At 39.7% G+C, this 19,991-nt stretch overlaps 1 protein-coding gene across 4 annotated transcripts in view; it reads left to right on the top strand.

Moving 5' to 3' along the window:
- The window catches only part of astn1 (astrotactin 1), a 523,796-nt gene that overhangs the window by 251,672 nt on the left and 252,133 nt on the right, over positions 1-19,991 (top strand). For all 4 annotated transcript variants that reach the window (XM_047368543.1, XM_047368541.1, XM_047368540.1 and 1 more), the window contains 2 exons: positions 5,712-5,878; positions 9,043-9,237. In XM_047368543.1, coding sequence (XP_047224499.1) covers positions 5,712-5,878; positions 9,043-9,237 — 362 coding nt within the window. The remainder of the gene's footprint in view (positions 1-5,711; positions 5,879-9,042; positions 9,238-19,991) is intronic.

The raw sequence follows: 19,991 nt of genomic DNA, 5'->3' as shown, positions 1-19,991 counted from the left end.
AACTGAAAGTGTTAATCCTGTATTTTCATCAATCAACAACATGCAGTGAATTAACAAAAGAGAAATCTAAATCAAATGTGACCACCCTTTACCTTCAAAACAGCATCAATTATTCTCGGTACACTTGCACACAGTTTTAGAAGTAACTCAACTGGTAGGTTGTTTCAAACATCTTGGAGAACTAACCTGTGGATGCAAGCTTTCTCACATCCTTTTGTCTCTTCATGTAATCCCAGACACACTCAATTATGTTGAGATAAGGACTCTGTGGGGGACAGACCATCACTTCCAGTAATTCTTGTTCTTCTTTACGCTGAAGATAGTTCTTAATGACTTTGGCGGTATGTTTGGGTTCGCTCATTTAGCATTTTGTAAATTGATAAAAATACACCTCACCTAGATTAATTATTTTTTTGCGGAACAAAAAGAAAAAAGAGGCCAGATTTCCTTGTTCTGTTGTTATTCATTTGGAGCTTTTTAAATGATAGATTAAGTCCATGTTCAGGAACATGTGACTACTAGTAAAATGTAATGCTTGCTTAGAAAGGACATTGAGTTTGACTGCAAAATCTTAAGATACCTATTTGTATTTTGGCCAATGTCTCGTTCAACAGTGATGATGTTAAACTGATAAGAATGTGAAGGATTTATAGACTTTAAACAAGTGCAAAAGATAATCTGTGACTGACCCAGGATTACAAAAGAAATCTGTGGAAATCTCAAGCGATAACAGTCCACAGGTAAGCCGCAGGCTAAAGATTATTAGCCTTTGGATAAATTGACAACATCCCAGAGCAACTGCTGTCCCAATACATGAATAATACTACATATTTCATTTTGCATGCAACATATCCACAAATCCGCAATATACTGTATAGGAGTTCCAGTAATTTAAAAACTGTGCTACAGATGCATTTGATAATCCATCGTCTCATGTGCTCTTTAAATCGCAAGCAATAAGTTACTAGCAATGACGTTCTCTTGCTTTGTGACAAAATCAATAACAGTTTATTAAGGGAGCTGAACCAAAGAGCATTCATTTAGCTTGTGGCCTCATTCTGTACAGACATGTCTCCAAATATATCGCAGCGAATATAAGTCATCTTAAATTCCGACTGCTGAAATTAAATAAGAATTTACATGACAATGACCCAATGGCTATAACTGTGGAGTGGCACAATGTTCTGCCTGCCTTTAGTTGTTTTATTTACAAAATTAATTATATGAAAATAGTTTTCTTGTTGAGATCAGTTCGTAAATGCCTATGCAAGTCAAGTGATGAAATGCATACAGAAAACCCTCAGAGTTTAATTATTTTCTGTTTAATGCCTTCAAACAGAAGTCATTTAAGGGTTGAATTAGAAATGCCACAGATGTGTACATAGGCCTCACTGCTGCAAAATTTGTGTAAGTGATGGCAATGATCGTATTCTACCATTGTTTAATCTCATACTATGTTGTGCTTTCAAATGCTGTGGTTACATGTATGATTATTCACTTATGTCCGCGTGCCAGAAGCATGGAGTGCCTGATTTGACAGCATATTTTTCCCTAAATCAGCCCATAATTGAAGGACCATTTAAGGGCTGTGATACATGTCTATTGAACCTTGAACTTTAATTCCATGGTGGCCAGGTGACCAGTAAGAATAAAGGGAAAAAAATGAAACATGATATTTGGGCACAACATAACTTGCTCTTTCCTGGCACAGTAGCACATTTACAGTCCCTATCCCAATACATGCACCCTTGCTGGACACAATTTTTGGCACAACCTTGTTAGTACTGGGTTGAATGCCCTCTCAACCTTAGAACTGCCTTTATTGTTGATGGCCCCATCCATCTTCCCATCAATTTTGACCATCCTCCCTGTCCCTGCTGACGAAAAGCAGGCCCAAACCATGATGCTGCCACCACCATGTTTGACAGTGGGGATGGTGTGTTCAGGGTGATGAGCTGTGTTGATTTTACGCCAAACATATCGGTTTGCATTGTGGACAAACAGTTTGATTTTGGTTTCATCTGACCAGAGCACCTTCTTCCACATGTTTGGTGTGTCTCCCAGGTGGCTTGTGGCAAACTTTAAACGAGACTTTTTATGGATATCTTTGAGAAATGGCTTTCTTCTTGCCACTCTTCCATAAAGGCCAGATTTGTGCAGTGTACGACTGATTGTTGTCCTATGGACAGACTCTCCCACCTCAGCTGTAGATCTCTGCAGTTCATCCAGAGTGATCATGGGCCTCTTGGCTGCATCTCTGATCAGTCTTCTCCTTATTCAAGATGAAAGTTTAGAGGGACGGCCAGGTCTTGGTAGATTTGCAGTGGCCTGATACTCCTTCCATTTCAATATGACTGCTTGCACAGTGCTCCTTGGGATGTTTAAAGCTTGGGAAATCTTTTTGTATCCAAATCCGGCTTTAAACCTCTCCACAACAGTATCTCGGACCTGCCTGGTGTGTTCCTTGGTCTTCATGATGCTCTCCGCGCTTTGAACAGAACCCTGAGACTATCACACAGCAGGTGCATTTATACGGAGACTTGATTACACACAGGTGGATTCTATTTATCATCATCAGTCATTTTGGACAACATTGGATCATTCAGAGATCCTCACTGAACTTCTGGAGTGAGTTTGCTGCAATGAAAGTAAAGGGGCCGAATAACATTGCAGGCCCCACTTTTCAGTTTTTTATTTGTTAAAAAAGTTTGACACATCCAATAAATGTCATTCCACTTTACGATTGTGTCCCACTTGTTGTTGATTCTTCACAAAACATTAGAATTTTATATCTTTATGTTTGAAGCCTGAAATGTGGCAAAAGGTTGAAATGTTCAAGGGGGCCGAATACTTTCGCAAGGCACTGTATGGTAACTTTGGAGGCCATTGAAATACACTGAACTTGAATCTTGTCAATAGTGCTAGATTTATTTGTTTCTTTTTCTTTTGTGTCTTTTATAAACTATGCTGCAACAAACCTAATTATGTTTGGGAATTATTAAACAGAAACAATGAACTTGTTAAGAAAAAAGTGTTCAATTATGTTTCTTTTAAGAACCTTTACTTGAATATACTGTACAAACCTCTTGTATTTCACCCTCTGATTATGCAATATTAGCTAGTTTGTTTCTGTATGTTTGACTTTTTTATTTATTGTTTCCATGTCTTGGAAACAATGATGAGCCTCTTGTATTGCCTGAAGCTTATAATATAAAGAACGCTTAAGTTGCAACATTCACTTGGTGTGCTGCACCTTGAAAGAAATGCAAATTAGACAAGATTTTACAGCAGACCTGTGAGCTTCATTAAGCTAAATGAGGCACCTGATTTTTGTACTGAATTCAGTAGACCTACATAACAAAATGAGCCAGCACAAATACTTCATCGCTTGAAGGAATCCTATCGCCAAGTCCCCATTGTGAATGCAGTGGTACCTTGTTAAAGTGTACTTCATCAAAGTTGCCTTTGAAGTATTAGCTGACAGAAACTCTTATGTGTAGTAGACTTGACAGGTCTATAGAAAAACATCATGGGAAATTCTGAACAAAGCTGTAGAAGAGAGGGAAGCTAGGGTGAACTCAGGTATCAGTGCTCTGTTATAAATTCACTCCAATACTGAAAGTATTTTAAGCGAGCGTCAAAAAACATTTTTAATTTCTGAAAGTTAATGCAAAGAAAATAATCCTCATTAATTTTAAAATGAGATTACTCTTCATTGAAATGTTAATTAATTACAGAGGAATATTAAAGATTTTAAACCTTTAGAATACTTTGTTTTTCTACTAAAATAGAGCCAAAAACTGTGAATTCACAATTAAAATTAAATAAGTTAATTATTTTAATTCAGTAATTAAAACCCCATCACAAAAATAAGATAAATCTATCTCATATTTACATTATATGGCCAAACAAAAATATACAAAATAATAAACAAAATCAGAATTTTAGCATGTAGTGCTACAGTTATTGAAATTGTATACTTCCAGTAAATGTTAAGTCCTTCAAATCAGCTTGCTGTAAGTTTTTATTCTTTTACCCTTTATGGAGGGGTATTACCTTCCACTTCCAATAATGCGTTTTTTAATTTCCAGCATTTCCTTTGGAACTCTGCAAGTTTAGATTCTTGCAATGTCCATTCCAAAGCAGTAACTCTTCTTCAGCCATTCTTTGGTCTGTCTGTCCTTCCATGCATCCAAGTTAGTAGTCCATCCCAGGGCAGCGCAGAGACCCAGAGGACAAACAATCATGCACACACAGTCGTATCTAAGAGATGTTTAGCCCACACATACAAGGGGAGAACATGCAAACTCCATGCTGAAAAACCTCAGACCAGGAATTTTCTCCAGGACCTTCTTGCTGCCAGCTAATATTGCTTTTTTGGTTCAGTGTTTACCAAGGAAACCACTAAGGTCCCCATAAGATGGGCCAGAAAAGATTATCATACATTATATTGCCAAAAGTGTTTAACTGTCTTCATACACATTTCCAGAAGTGCATTGGTGATGTCAGACACTCATGTTAGACGAGAACGCTTTGCTTCCAGTGTCCTCTATCATTAATCCCAAAGAATAGAGGAATTGGGCTATCCTCAGACTGTTTCACAATGTCAGGACCATCAGATTTTATAAAATGTCTTAGCATGCTAAAGCATTAGGGGTTTATTTTATTAAAACTGAGCAAAGCCCATCTCCTGAAAAACAGCCCCAACTAATAACAAAGTGCCTTGTGTCAGGTGAACACCTGACACAATGCACACATTGTTTTCAAAGCAACCTCTGAACCCAGCCAGAAAGACATGATTCATGACTCCAGAAAACACGTGTCCACTGCTATAGAATCCAGATGTGGAGTGCTTCTGACATTTGACATTGAAATTTGTGATGTAAGGCTTGGATGCCACTGCTTGCTGGAAACACATAAAGTAAAGTTTCTAAGCTACCTGAAGTAGCGAGGACATTTCCCAACTGGACTTATTCCACATCCTTTTATACATCCTATCATGGTACCACAAGGAATCCACTGAGCTCCTGAGAGACATAGTCTTTTACAAATTTTTGCAAAAGCAATCTTCCTGCCAAGTAGCTGGATTTTTTTAGACTTGTGACCATGGCACAAGTGTAACTCTGACAAAACAAAATCTAATAAGTGGCCAAATCTCTAACTTAAATGGCTAATCTACATTTTATTCTATTAATCAAAATAAAATTAAAAAACTACATCTTCAAAACTGTTTGTGACATTTCACTAACATTCTGAAAAGAGTCTAACACAAAGTATACAAAGTACAATCAAACACAGCAGATTTTACATTACATTAACTTTACCTCAAGGATTAAATAACATGTTCTTATTCAGTACAGTCAGTATTTCCTACCACTACTGTTATGAAACGTGTTGTATTTAAAGAAATTAATTGATTACTTACCTAATTTGGTCATGAAATAATTACTTGAAAAAGCTCTCTGCTATTCATTTTCATTTCATTTTTAGTTTTACAAACTTGCATACATCTTCACCAGTGCTCTCAAACAGGGACAGATATCTGCATTTTAAAGCACAGATGCTTGGATGAATGAATAACTGTCTATGAGCTATACGTGTTATTTTGCTAACTTTCTGATTTGTAGACACCTCACAAAATGTGGCCTAAATATTACAGGAATTTAAAAATACTAACCTGAGCCATATCCAAACGCTTTCTTCTCTGACAGTGCCCTCCAGGGCTGAGTCCAATGAAGGATGGGACCGGATGCTATGACCACCACATTGGCATCGACTGCTCTGACGGCTTCAACGGTGGATGCGAGCAGCTGTGCCTCCAACAGCTGGCACCTCTAGAGGATGACCCAACACTCTACAATATCCAGATGTTCTGCGGGTAAGCAACAACACAAGTCAGCGGTTTAGATCTGTAATTACTATTAATTATTATGTTTCATAAACCTGTCATCTTAAATCCTGTCACCATTAATGAGACAGGGTGTCACACATGAAAAGAGAAACCTTTCTCTATCACTTCATAAGCACTTCTGGAAAAACCTCCGGTTTGTGAATGTTAACACCAACTCCCTCCCTCAAAAAATGACTACTACATAATTCTAATTAGAAACTCTCTAGGGCGTAACTTCTCAGAAGCAAATATATTATTTTAATAAATGCACAGACTTGATTGCACATGAAGTGTAATAAACATATTTTTTTAAGTTTATTTGGTGACTTTGAAGGCATCTGATTAAAATGTATATATCTATGTATATATAGATATATAATATTTGGCTTGGGTGCCCTTTCAATACTCTTTGAATCTTTGTTCAAACTTTGTAAAATCCAAAACAAAGCCTTTTGTGGCATGCTCAGCTGCTACATTGAGGCCACCAGTCTAATACCATGTAGAACCCCAACAAGCCCCCATCCTCATACCAGCTAAGTAAGTGCGTAATGTTTCTATGGCAACTAGATGGTGACAAGTGATTATTGTGACTGGTGGAATCCTTACATTTTCAGTCTTTTTCATTCCTGTCCATGTCTGCATACATAGAAGTATTTTTCTCTAGAGATGAAGAAAGGACTCGGTTTGCACTTTTTTTAGAAACTGTAACAGTCTTCTCAGGATCGATGCATTGGTCAAAAAATATCCAAAAAACATTAGAAAAGAGGATTCCAAGTATGGAAGACAGATATAAAGGCCTTATTATAATTTAGAATAGCATGAATGTAAATGGATAATAAAGAGAGTAAATACAACAGAGTGAGGAAAGGTGATCACTGTCAGTTTCTGAAGGTATGCATAAGGATAATATACAACCAGCTCTAGTGACTGATATGTTCTAAAAGAAAACACCAGTCCAAAAAGAAAACCCAGTCTTAAATTTAAAGAGAGTGCCTGGCTCCTGAACCCACATTGGGATTTGAAGAGAGGAGAAAACTGTAATGTCCTGTTTCCCCCTATAGAAAACTCAGGAATCACAAGTTTTGTTCTTACTTTTAGACAGAGAGTTTGAACTATAAGATTAGCATAGTCAGAACTTTATTAAAGCTTTGTATGTAAAGTTGAAAAAACAAACAGAAAGTAAGATTAAATAATTGCAAGTGCAACATCAGCTGGAAATATTTACAAGAATTGTTTGGACATTCTGATGACGCTGTCCATGCAAAATACACACCTAGTTAATGTATTTCTGATAAAGTAAGTCCAAATGAAAAAAACATTTCCATGGTCATCAAGGCCTTTTTTAACATTCATACAGTCTAGTTAGTTGTTTTTTTTTCATATTGCATGACACATATTTGATAAGTCTAAGTACAGACCCCTTCAGAGCTACATGGCTAAATATGTTGCATGATTATTTACTTAGACACCCCAGCTGTTTAATAAATATGACAAATAAACCTAGGGCCGGCTCTTTGTTCTCTTAATATATTTAACTCTCGGTAAATGAGTTTTATCAAATCCGGCATGAAAATCTGAATCTTAAACAGACGCATATTTAATATATGAAACAATGAGGAGATCTGTGATCATTTTTAGAATGGTTTCTGTGCTCTGATGTTCCTTTAATTCTTTCCGTCTTTTTTCTCACCTTTTTTCTGCAGTGTCTTTGGGTATTTTCTGTTAAATGGAAATTAATTTACCTTTTTAAAGGTTTTTTTTTGTTAGGACTCCTGGACAGAGAAGAATGATCTCAGAAAAACACAATTTATAACATTAAACCCGGCAGCAGATACCTTGTCAATAAAGATAGATTACTTAGATTATTTCAAAATAGGAGTTTTAATTATGGTAAAGGGCTCTGTAAGTGGTCTGGTCTGGTGTGATGTTGAAAAGATAAGTTGACACATTATACAAATAAATCAGCTTGCAGTTTCTACTGTTATTTCTGAACTGAATGTACGTATTTTATATTTAATGATGCAAAACATGTTATGTGTTCTAAGAGTTAAAGAGACACTTGTTTGAAAAGTGTTTGAGATAGACTTTCACCCTGACTAGAGTGCTGAAATGAAACCCAGATGCTTTGTCTGCTTTAATCCAATTAAGTAGCTACCATCTGTTGTATTTGCTGAAGGTTTATGATCTGGAAATTGATTATGAACAGCACCAACACATAAGATGTTCCCAACATGTATCATTGTTAGTAATCACTTTAAATTGGAAGTTTATCTCGGATAAGTAATATTACATGTGTTGTGTTTAACAAAAAATTTTTGGGTGAGGAAAATTATTGCTTATTGATTTACAATTTCCTGGCATGTGTTATAGCTTACATTTTCTTGCCTCACTTAATTTCCAAGAAATCAATCAACTTTATCTTCTCAAGGAACCAAGTCCTCCACAAAGTCAAGTGATTATCAGACAGAAAGGACTGTCATGAAGTAAATAGTGGCAGCATATTAAAGAAATGTATAGCTGGTGTAAGAAAATCATTTGTCATAATGTGTTGGTGAAAAGTTTTTGGAACATGCGATTGGCTATGAAGGGCAAGTTCAGGCTGTAATTTTTCTTCTACCTGACATTTTGAGATGACAGCAAACTAAAACTTGTCTGGCTTTTTTCTCTATTGATATCGACTTTGAGAAAATAATATAATATTGATGTCTCTATTATTATACTTAGCTTAGATATTCAGTCTTTGCTGTTGTGTAATCAGCCATGAGGGTTGATATTTTTCTGCCACTGAGCAGCAGCAGCAGAACATTTGTTTAAAAAAAACATGTTTAAACATTGTACTGTGACTTTATAAGTATTCATAATCCCTTCAACTTTTTTCAGATTTTTAATAGCATTTTGTGTGATAGGCCAAAGAAAAATAGCAGATTATTGTGAAGTCGAAGTAAAATGATCCATAGTTTTGTAATTGTTGTACAAATAAACATCCTTGAATCATGTAAATAAAATCTATTTCAATCTTTTGTCTTCTGAAATCAGCTAATTAATATTTACATTAATTAATATTCAATCCCAGTCCAAATAAAGCTGTTTATGAAGGCCTCAGGTTTGTTAATACAATGGATAACTTATTTATAATCCTAAAATCATTTCAGGTGCATTGAGGACTATAAGCGTGGTCCTGATGGGAGGTCATGCTTGCCTCTGTCTGAAGCCTGCACTGAAGGTGTGGACTGTGGTGAAGCAACAGACATCCCTGCCAATCAGACCATCTTTGGAGACCTCTTCTATGGCTATAACAACCACTCCCAGGAAAGCACTTCTGGTCAAATACTGAAGGCCACGTTCAGGTAAACACAAAAGCTGTTGGTGAAGTGTAGTCTGTGGTAGATTGTCCTGCCATTTATGTCTCAGCAGGGAAACAGTTGGAGGGGGTTAGGTTTTAGGTTCCCACTGTGCTGACATCTTTGTGATGGATCGCTTTTAAATAACAGACTCTCTATGGTGGCTGGGAAAATAGATTGCTGTGGCAGGTGTATATGAAAGATAAAATAAGAATAAAGTACACTTTAGTGGCACATAAGGAAACATATTGGGCTATAAGCCATGGTGAAATAAATTAGTTAAGCAAATACATAAGTTAAGAGTGAAACATACCAACGTTTACTAAACATTTCCTTAATCTAACACAACTTTATAAACCTAATAAACTCTGTATACAAATTTGGAGTTAACAATCACTGTGTTCTCAGGGTCTGATCCTGATATGTGCACATTAACTTAAAGATTTAGTGTTGTATATGTCCGGTTGTTGTCAGCTAAGATGAAATACAACACTAATAACCTGTTACCTAGTCAGATAGAAGTTCTGTTCATACCTTTAGTTGTATTTATGTTTACAAGATTAAAATAAGTAAGTCTCAGAACAATTCTGTTGATGCCTTTAGTCACATTATGCCTCAAAGCTGCTAAATCTATAAGCTGACTTCAGAGGCGAATAAGGGGGGTGTAGTTGATTGGTTGAGAGGGCAGAATGGACTTCAGAACATCACAGACGTTTATAGAAAGGCTACTGTTGTCAATGCTTTTACTTCACTAGGGTCCAAATTCGGGTGAAATAGTCTGAAACATCATTACCTTCAGCAACAAAATCTTTTACCAACAAGGTTTTGACCAACGAAAGGTCATTTATTCTCCATTAGCAGGCTTGTAATCATGTGTTTACATGAGCGATAGAGAAAAGTCACACAAACAGTCCGATAAATAGTGATATCTTTTCTTTTTCAATCAAAATCCAAAACATGGGGACCTTTTTAAACTGTTTTAATTAGCAATTAACATTGTTCACCGTAAGCAGCCTCTCTCTGTAATTTCTAGTTCATACATATTGCTCCTTTATGTCAGAGTTTTCCAACAGACTGCCAACACTTATACATTTTTCAGGCACAGTGAGGTTTAAAGGACAAACAAACAATATTACTAACAACCGTGTTGTCAATTAGATCGATCTGTGGCCTCAGCCGACATTCCATAGCAGTACCAATCTGACACTGATAATAGAGCAGATTGTCTTCACCTCTAACCCCAGTGTCGGTCACTAAGAACAACGCATAAAATCTTAAATGCAAGAGAAACATGCAGGGGCTTAATCAGCAATATTCCACAATCCATTGTTGTACTGGCTTTAAAGTAGACAACATTTGCCTATTAATGATGTCCTGTCTATGGTTCACAATGTGATGACGTAGAATTCAAAGTTATAGACTGCTAAAGTCCTTTTTTAAGATTTTGAACAGCAGTTGAGCTCAGTGTGACTCAGTCAGTCAGCAACGTCAGGCCTAGGGTTTACAGTACAAACAATAATTTTAGATTCTGATGTTTGGGTCCTCAAGGGGGGAGCTTTGACACACAGGATCATGAAAAATACTATTTCTGACTTTATCACTAAGTTCAAACATCCCTTAAGGGAGCAATTTGTTTCATCTTAGGACTACATGCCAAATATGTTGATCTCAGTGGGGTGTTTAGTACAAGTTCTTTGTAAAATATGTTCAGAGTTATGCCTGCACACTATATCTGTTGATGAAAACTGAGTACTTTAGAGAGACCTAGGATACCCATTGCGACTGTGCTTTGAGGAGGTGATTTTAACTTTACTAATGATCAAATAAAACTGTGGCTTTGTGGCAGGGTCCTGAGGTACCCCCTTTTTAATACTGTGTCTTGCAAAAGTTGTCATATCCTTTGAACTTTTTCAGATTTTGTCATGTTGCAACCAAACTTCAATGTTTCTTATTGTGATGTATGTTAAAAGCCAAAGTAGTACATAATTTATGAATCGAAGGTAAAAAGTTTTTTTTTACAAATAAAAATCTGAAAAGTGTAGAAATTGCCTTTAGATATAACCTAACTAGTAAACAGAGTGCACTGGCATGTATTTTCATCTCAGTATATATGCAGCTGCGTGTGAGGGCCTCAGAGGTTAGCTCGAAAACATTAGTGAGCAAACAGCATGATGAAGACCAAGGAACACAGCAGACAGGTCAGGGATAAAGTTGTGGAGAAGTTTAAAGCAGCGTTAGGTTACAAAACAAAACCCCACCGCAACTGAGTTTAAGCTTTCCCAAAAAGAAGAATGGGCAAAGATTTCAGCTCTAGAGTATGAAGTTGAACTGAAAAAGTTTAGAAAATATTAATATTTTTGAAAGGCACTGTACATCTCAGGGTTTTTTAAGACCTGTTTAAGGATACATGTCAGATAAATTTTGAAAGCATTTTGATTATTTCTCTGGAAATAGACCAGGAAATATTTTTTATACCTATGAAAAAAAGTAAAAACAGCACAACATTTAACCCAAGTCTGCAATACATATCATCCAAACCATGTGGGTGAGACACTTTACATCACTGACAGTGTTGCTGGTTTCCAAAGCACCGTAGATCAGCCTCTGAGATTCTCGCAGGGTGAGATGTGTTTCAGGTCGTACATTAGCAAAATGGCTTCACAGGATGTGAAAACAAATCAGATGGAATCGGTATCTGTAAAGGTTATTTTATGATGGGGCAATGACTCTGTGGCAGATTTTATGTCCGATCCTTTCCTCTAAAAGGGAGAATGATGATGATAAAACTTGTCCCCATGCAACAACTGGTCGCTGTAAAGTGCAGGAAAGTACTCAGGTGAGAAAATAGCAAAGAGGAAAAAGACACCTTACTTCTCATCTTATGAGGCTTTATGTTACACACCCATACACGATGAACTGTGTATCCTTCCCACTTTGTACAGGGTTTTATTGGACGTTTTGAAGGTGTTTAATTATCTCAGTCTGCATGCTGTAATCATCTATACTGAATCCAGGAAGCCAGAAGGTCAGCAAAGGCATCTGTGGCCGAGGAATTTAATTTGGGCTGTGCATTGATTTGACTGCCGGAGGCAACACACCCACTTAGGGATCCACCACCAGTCTCTGAAAGGGAAGGCTGGGAAAGGCAGGAAAGTTAATATCATCAACAATCTAAATCTCTAATGCTCTGATCTGATAAGAGCTTCTGAATGGAAAGCATGATCTGAACCAGACTTCAACCAACACCAAATGTTTCCTGTGTGGATGAGGTGCTGGAAGAGGAATGGAGACTCTAACCGGGAGGCATGGTTAATGCAAGACCTAATTATAAAAGATAGCAGCAAACAAATTAAAGCTGACCAGGACCCAGTGTGCTGAAATTTAATTTCATTGAGCTAGATATATACTTCTGTGTAAATTTACCAAAAGTTACAGGAAGTGTGCATTGCAGCTGTACACCAGAGATCTTTCTGAGGTTGATGTGAATGAAAACGTCAGTTTTGGAAACTTTGGAAATCAAACCCTGGAAATAAAAGTCCCACAAGAAAATGCCGATTTGCCTTTAAAGCAGCAAACTGGAAGAATGATTTTCTCATAGAACTGCGCTAAAACTTTTGTGATATTGCATTTAATTTAAGTCATTCTGAACACCCTTCTTGAACCGCTACTTTAACGTGGTGGAGGGGTTTGAGTGCTCGAATGATCCTAGAGGCTATGTTGTCTGGGGCTTAAAGGCCCCTGGTAGGGTCTCCCATGGCAAACAGGCTCTAGGTGACGGGAGAGCGGTTCAAGAACCCCTCCTGACAGCTATTAAATTGAGGCACGTGACGTCGGCCTGTACGGTGGAGCCGGGGTCCCACCCTGGAGCCAGGCCTGGGGTCGGGACTTGTCGGAGAGCGCCTGGTGGCTGGGTTGCTCCTCGCGGGACCCGGCCAGGCCATCCCACAGTGGGCCCACCACCTGCAGGGGGAACCGTGAGGGACCGGTGCAAAGAGGATTGGGAGGCAGACGAAGGTGGAGACCTCGGCGGCCCGATCCCCGGATGCTTAGGCTGGCTCTAGGGACGTGGAATATCACCTCATTGAGGGGGAAGGAGCCTGAGCTTGTGCGGGAGGTCGAGAGATATTGACTACAAATAGTCGGGCTCGTCTCCACACACAGCGTAGGCTCTGCAACCCATCTCATCGAGAGGGGCTGGACTCTTTTGTACTCTGGAGTGGCCCACGGGGAGAGGCGGCGGGCTGGGGTGGGTTTGCTTGTTGCCCCCCAGCTCAGCCGTCTCATGTTGGGGTTTACCCTGGTGGATGAGTGGGTCGCATCCCTGCGCCTTCGGGTTGCGCCTCAGGAGGGGGAAGCAGTGCTTCGCCAACACTGTTCGAGGACCTCCTCAATCCTGCCATCACGCATTCCTTGGTGGAAACAGAGGATGGGGACTTGGGGTTGGACTCTTTCATCACCCAGGCTTAAGTCACCGAGGTGGTTAAAAAAACTCCGCGGTGGCAGGGCTTCGGAGGTAGATGAGATCTGCCCTGAGTACATCAAGTCTCTGGATGTTGTGGGGCTGTCATGGTTGACACGCCTCTTCAACATTGCGTGGCGGTCGAGGACAGTGCCTCTGGACCGGCAGACTGGGGTGGTGGCCCCCCTTCATAAGAAGGGTGACCACAGGGTGTGTTCCAACTACAGGGGATCACACTCCTCAGCCTCCCTGGTAAGGCCTACGCCATGGTATTGGAGAGGAGAGTCCGGCCAATAGTCAAACCTCGGCTTCAGGAGGAGCAGTGTGGTTTTCGTCCTGGCCATTGAACACTGGACCAGCTCTATACCCTCTACAGGGTACTCGAGGGTTCATGGGAGTGTGCCCAACCGGTCTACATGTGTTTTGTGGACCTGGAGAAAGCATGCGACTGTGTCCCTTGCGATGCCCTGTGAGGGGTGCTCCAGGAGTATGGAGTCGGGGGCCCTTTATTAGGGGCCATCCGGTCTCTGTACAAGCGGAGCAGGAGTTTGGTCTGCATTGCCGGCACCTGTTCCTGGTGCATGTCGGACTCCGACAGGGCTGCCCTTTGTCACCGGTCCTGTTCATAACTTTTATGGACAGGATTTCTAGGCGCAGCCAAGGGCCGGAGGGGGTCTGGTTTGGGTACCAGAAGATTCCGTGTCTTCTTTTTGCAGATGACGTGGTCCTGCTGGCCCCCTCTAGCCAAGACCTACAGCATGCGCTGGGGTGGTTCGCAGCCGAGTGTGAAGTGGCTGGGATGAGGATCAGCTCATCCAAGTCCGAGGCCATGGTTCTCGACCTGAAAAGAGTGGCTTGTCCTCTTCAGGTTGGAGGGGAGTTCCTGCCTTAAGTGGAGGAGTTCAAGTATCTCGGGGTCTTGTTCACAAGTGAGGGAAGAATGGAGCGGGAGATCGACAGACGGATCGGTGCGACTGCCGCAGTAATGGGGGCGCTGTGTCGGTCCGTCGTGGTGAAGAGAGAACTGAGCTGAAAAGCAAAGCTCTCGATTTACCGGTCGGTCTACATTCCTACCCTCACCTATGGCCATGAACTTTGGGTCATGACCGAAAGAACGAGATCCCGGATACAAGCGGCTGAAATGAGCTTCCTCTGTAGGGTGGCCGGGTACTCCCTTAGAGACAGGGTGAGGAGCTCGGCCATCTGGGAGGGGCTCGGAGTAGAGCCGCTGCTCCTCCACATTGAGAGGAGCCAGTTGAGGTGCCTCGGGCATCTATACCGGATGCCTCCTGGACGCCTTCCTCGGGAGGTGTTCCAGGCTTGTCCCACCGGGAGGAGGCCCAGGGGATGGCCCAGGACACGCTGGAGGGACTATGTCTCTCGGCTGGCCTGGGAATGCCTTGGGTTCCCGCTGGAGGAGGTGTCTGGGGAGAGGGACGTCTGGGTGTCTCTGCTGAGTCCGCTGCCCCCGCGACCCGGTCCCGGATAAGCGGAAGATGACAAGTACGAGTACATTCTGAACTGAAGCATCCAGTAAACATATGCGCAGTTGCACTCACTTATTGACATGGCAGGAATAAAAAAAAAAGAGTGACTGAAAGAAATTATGTTAGTTAAATGTCAATCGAGTTTGACAGCGTAAACATAATTTCATTTGGTGTGAAAGTAGCAAGGTAGGTACATGACCTGAATTTTGTTAACAACAAGGATTGACAGCTTTTGATCAAATCTTAACCCAGATTTTTATGCAAATAGTCTAGATTTTGGTACTTGTTGCTAGAAAGAAACTGATTTGTTAATTTTGCTTGTAAACAAATTGAATCAGTAGTTATTTAAATAAGTATTTCAGTATATTAATGTTTAATAAAGTATACAGTCAATCAAAGTTGGTTGCATAACATCACTTTTCTTGTTGAAAAGACCAAATACTTTACAGTAAAAAGGGTGATTCAGGCATTTTTCATCAAATAAACCTCATCAAATATTGTTTGCTAAAAAAAATCTGTTTATTTTTTTTAGCTGAACTTTGTAGTGCTTTTAAAACAGAGAATGTGTATTTAGAAATTCATTAACAGTAACTCATTTGCAGGAAACAGAATTGATTCCTTATTAGAAGTTACTGAAGCTATTACAATTCTTCAAAAAAATTAAATCTAATTATTATCCCACCTTCTTGCTGGTTCCTGATGAGTTCAGAGGCAAAATCTTACCATTAATAAAGAGAGCTACACAATGTGGGTCCTGTTTAGAAGAATGAATTGTTGCATTGGTCAGCTAAAAGTATTTGTCTGTCTACTTTTACCTGTACATGAACTTTGATAACCATATTCTTTATCTCTAGGTCCAATTTGTTGATCGGCCATCGTTGCCAGCAATAAAACTTTAACTATTCTGTAAACATTTCACAAGGTTTAGGAGTGTGTTCATAGTTAAATGAAAAAACTCAATTGCAGCTTCTACTCTCTGATTCATCCCAAAGGTGCTCAAGAACGTTGAGGTTAGGACTTAAATTATGCATAAAACAGTGCATAATTTGATTTTATAACCTACAGCAATGCAAGGTGATAGGCTGACTAAATAGCATGAATCCGAGGAGAGAATGAATTACAATCAGTAGAGACTGGAATTTTCTTGCTTAATCGTGCCCCAATACGACTCATTACTTACTTTTGTATTTCCTCTGCTTTACCTTCAGCCTATTAAAATTTGGAATGTTTAACGTTTTTTACATAATAAAAATGCAAGACTGCAGACATGTATTAACTTTTGATTAGTGACAAAAATGCAAGTGAAACAGCATTCTCACACATTCTGATTAGAAACCCTGTTTACCCTTGAGAACTGGAAGCAAAAACAGAAGGGAGAAAAAGAAAGTCTTTATGTGATCTTCACTGGCATCTCTTCAAAAGCCCCTACCCCACTGAGCAAGAGTGGCACAAAGCATCTGCCTCCCATCATTCAGTCTAAAGAAGTCAACATTTTAATCCGTTACACTCGATGGAGGTTTCCTGTTTCTTATGTTTTTCTTTCTCTCCTGAAATATCACAATGTTTACTTTTCTGGTTTTGTTCCATAGTGTTGATGATTTTTTTTTTGTTTTACTCCTTTCTTTTTTTTTGTTTTGTTTAAGTACACTCTCCTACCTTTTTTGATTCTCAACAACTCATCTTCAAACAAAATCCCACTTCCATCCACAGAACGCTGCAAAAAAATGTAAACAGTCAGTGTTTTTGCTGCTAATGTTTTATTTATTTGGGACATAGCCCTCTCTCTTTCTGTCTGTGTGTGTGTGTGTGTGTGTGTGTGTGTGTGTGTGTGCGTGCGTGCGTGCGTGCGTGCGTGCGTGTGTGTGTGTGTGTGTGTGTGTGTGTGTGTGTGTGTGTGTGTGTGTGCGCGCGTGTGTGCATGTGTGTAGTAAAGGCGAATGGATCAGCTTTGTGGCCCCAGTGTGCATTTCTCTTCAGGCTGCCTGGAGCAGCAACAGTGAGAAAGGAGGGGGATGACAGAGATGCAGCAAGTGGTGTGAGCAGGTGCCCATTGACATGACACCAACAAAGACAAAATGGCCAGGGTGTTGAGCTATGCACATAAGTGCAAAGTCTCACACGCACACACACACACAGTCACAGTTCTTTCAGCATTGTATCCCCAGAGCATTGGCACTCGCACACACAGAGCTGGTTTGAATCTCACTCCCCAGCAAGGCTCCCTTATGGTCCATCTTTGAAGCTCGCCAGTCCTGGAAACGCTTCTCATGTTTTTTATTTCTTTGCTAAGGGAAATATATCCCAACCTCCCTGTGCAGAAAGGTTGTTGTTTTCATAAAAAAGGTTTATTTATTTGATTTTCTGACATTGGCAGGCAGACTGGTGGGGGCACAGGATGACTTTGGTTACAAAGCAACCTGAGACACAAATCACCCGTTCCCCTGGAAGATGGTCCTATCAGGTTGACATCTCGGGAGCGCCGGGCTCAATGTGATTCTGGCCTCGAATTACAGAGCGCTTTGACAGGGTTTCTGTCTTCCTGTCTCAGTGGGAGTCAGTGGACTCTCTGTAATGAGATGTTAAAAAGCTAACTTCCTCTCATTACTCCTAACTGTCCTCCCCCTCCTCTCCTCTCCATTCCTCTCCCACTCGACAAGCTCAGAGCAGGTTTTAATGAATATTTTAGTGCCCCTTGTTCTCATTCGGCTTGCTTCTTGGGATCAATGATTATGTCAATGTTCCTACCTGACACAGCTCCCCAACCCCCAAACTATGTTGTGAGAGCATTCTTTTTATTACTCCAATACCTTTTTTTAGCTTGCTGTACCACACCCTGCATACCACCCTCAAGAGGAATTCTTTCATTTACTCTCACTTAATCAAAACATAAAATGTGTTTGCTGTGGACTAATAGAGGTAGAGGGAGGACATAGCTAGCGGCTTTCATTGTCTCTCATTGAGTTTATTGAGCTTCATTGTCTAGGGAATCACTGTAAGAAAAGCACACAAAAGTGACAGGATGGCTGAACCGAATCAAAACTTTCCAAGTGTTTTGTCACATTTTACATTCAAATAATTAATCAAACAGGTACCCGCTTTGCTGCCGCTCCCAGTGAAAAAGCAGAAGCTGCACTTTCTTCTGGCAGTTTTATAAAACAAGTTATGTGAACTTCTAAGAGAGAAAATGAATAATGACATCCTCACAGTGCCAGATGGCTGTTAAATGTTACATGTCATCCTCTAACAAAATTAACAGTGAAAATTGTCAGATATGAATGCACTGAATGGAACCAGGCTTGTGTCCCACTTAGCATGCTTCTAAGAGAAAAAAAATCATCTTCAGCAAAACAACTGAGATCCAGTCATTACAGTCCCTATTTATTTGCTTTGTTAAAATGACAGCTGAAATCATGCAGAAATACTTTCGGCAGAAAATGACAGATGTTTGACTCCAGTGTGATCAAATCCCAGCCAGCCTTGTTTGAGATTGCTTTGGGAAGCAAAAGTAGCAACACATAACTTAGATTTCAGTGCAAGCTGATGGTCAATTAAGCACAGTCAAGGAAAAAAAAAAAGTTTAAACAGAAAAAACTAACTAGAGCCATCTTCAACTTTGATTTCTTATGTTTTCACACAGTTTTCCAAGGTAGATTTATGAGCTTTACAAGCATTTTTTAAGAATCATGGCAGTTTTCTAAGCCTATTCTTTACCCCTGGCTGTTCCCACTTTATGTATCAATGTAAACTAAACATGTAATCAGGCAAACTAAGATTACCCAGGTAGAATTTACTTGAGAAAATGGCCCTGTTGAGATGTAGTACTTATTATATTATTGTAAACCTTTTGGATGGAGCTTTGAGGAGGGAGAGGACTTAAGAATTTTTGATTTGGGGAATCTCATCGTAGATTTTCCCATTTTGGTTTTCTGTGGAGACAAAGGGAGGCAGTCCTATAGTTATTTATGTCGTAATGTTAAATATGTCTGAATATACCAAAGCGCTTAATGGGTTTCAAAGTAAGTATAAAAATCAGGGTTCTTGCTTTAGTAATTGCTCTGAACATTCTGGATAGAGCTTTAAGGAAGGAGAATGCTAAGCATTTTGAACTGAATGGAAATTTTTGGGCATAATGTTACAGTCACCCAAGAATTCTCTGTCTTGGACTCCTGCTTTTGGGTGTCTGTCGAGATAAAGTTGGTCAATCTTCTACTCAAAACAGTATTTTAGGGTTGTAAGCCATTTATGTAAAGTGTTATACTAGGGTTTTATTTTTTTCCCAAGGCATAGATGAAAACACCTACAACCCCCCCAGGACTGGGCATCGTTAGCTGATTTTAACAGTATCAATTCACATGTGTGCTGTAAGTACAATGCTATATTGAGAAAAGTCCACCATTTATTACACATCTGTTAACTACATACATTGTTTGGAGGGCTTCTATTTTGAGTGTAATATTACAAATATAAGCACTTATGGCATCAAACACTAGGTTGTAATGCTAATCAGAGCCTCTGTTCGTCTCTTCCCTGCCATAAATGGAGTAAAAGCATATGTCTGTGAAATAAAGAATATTTAAAACCTGTTACAGCTGCAACTTTGAACAAAGTTTTACAGGCCTTCACATATAGTGAAATTTCTTTTTTTTTTTTTTTGGTCAGGAGAGCCTTTCTCCCCTTGCTTCCCCATGCACTCTCTGCCACACTAATCAGCAAAGAATGTGCTCAGGAGGAGCTACTCAGGCAACTCTGTTAGTGTGACATAACACAACAGCACCAACAGCCCAGGGCAGATTCAGGGTATTGAATTTTGGGGG

The sequence above is a fragment of the Girardinichthys multiradiatus genome, chromosome 6 (assembly GCF_021462225.1).
Source record: "Girardinichthys multiradiatus isolate DD_20200921_A chromosome 6, DD_fGirMul_XY1, whole genome shotgun sequence".
Classification (NCBI taxonomy): Eukaryota; Metazoa; Chordata; class Actinopteri; order Cyprinodontiformes; family Goodeidae; genus Girardinichthys; species Girardinichthys multiradiatus.
The sequence above is the reverse complement of the archived record's forward strand: the minus strand, read 5'-3'. Positions and strand labels throughout refer to the sequence as shown.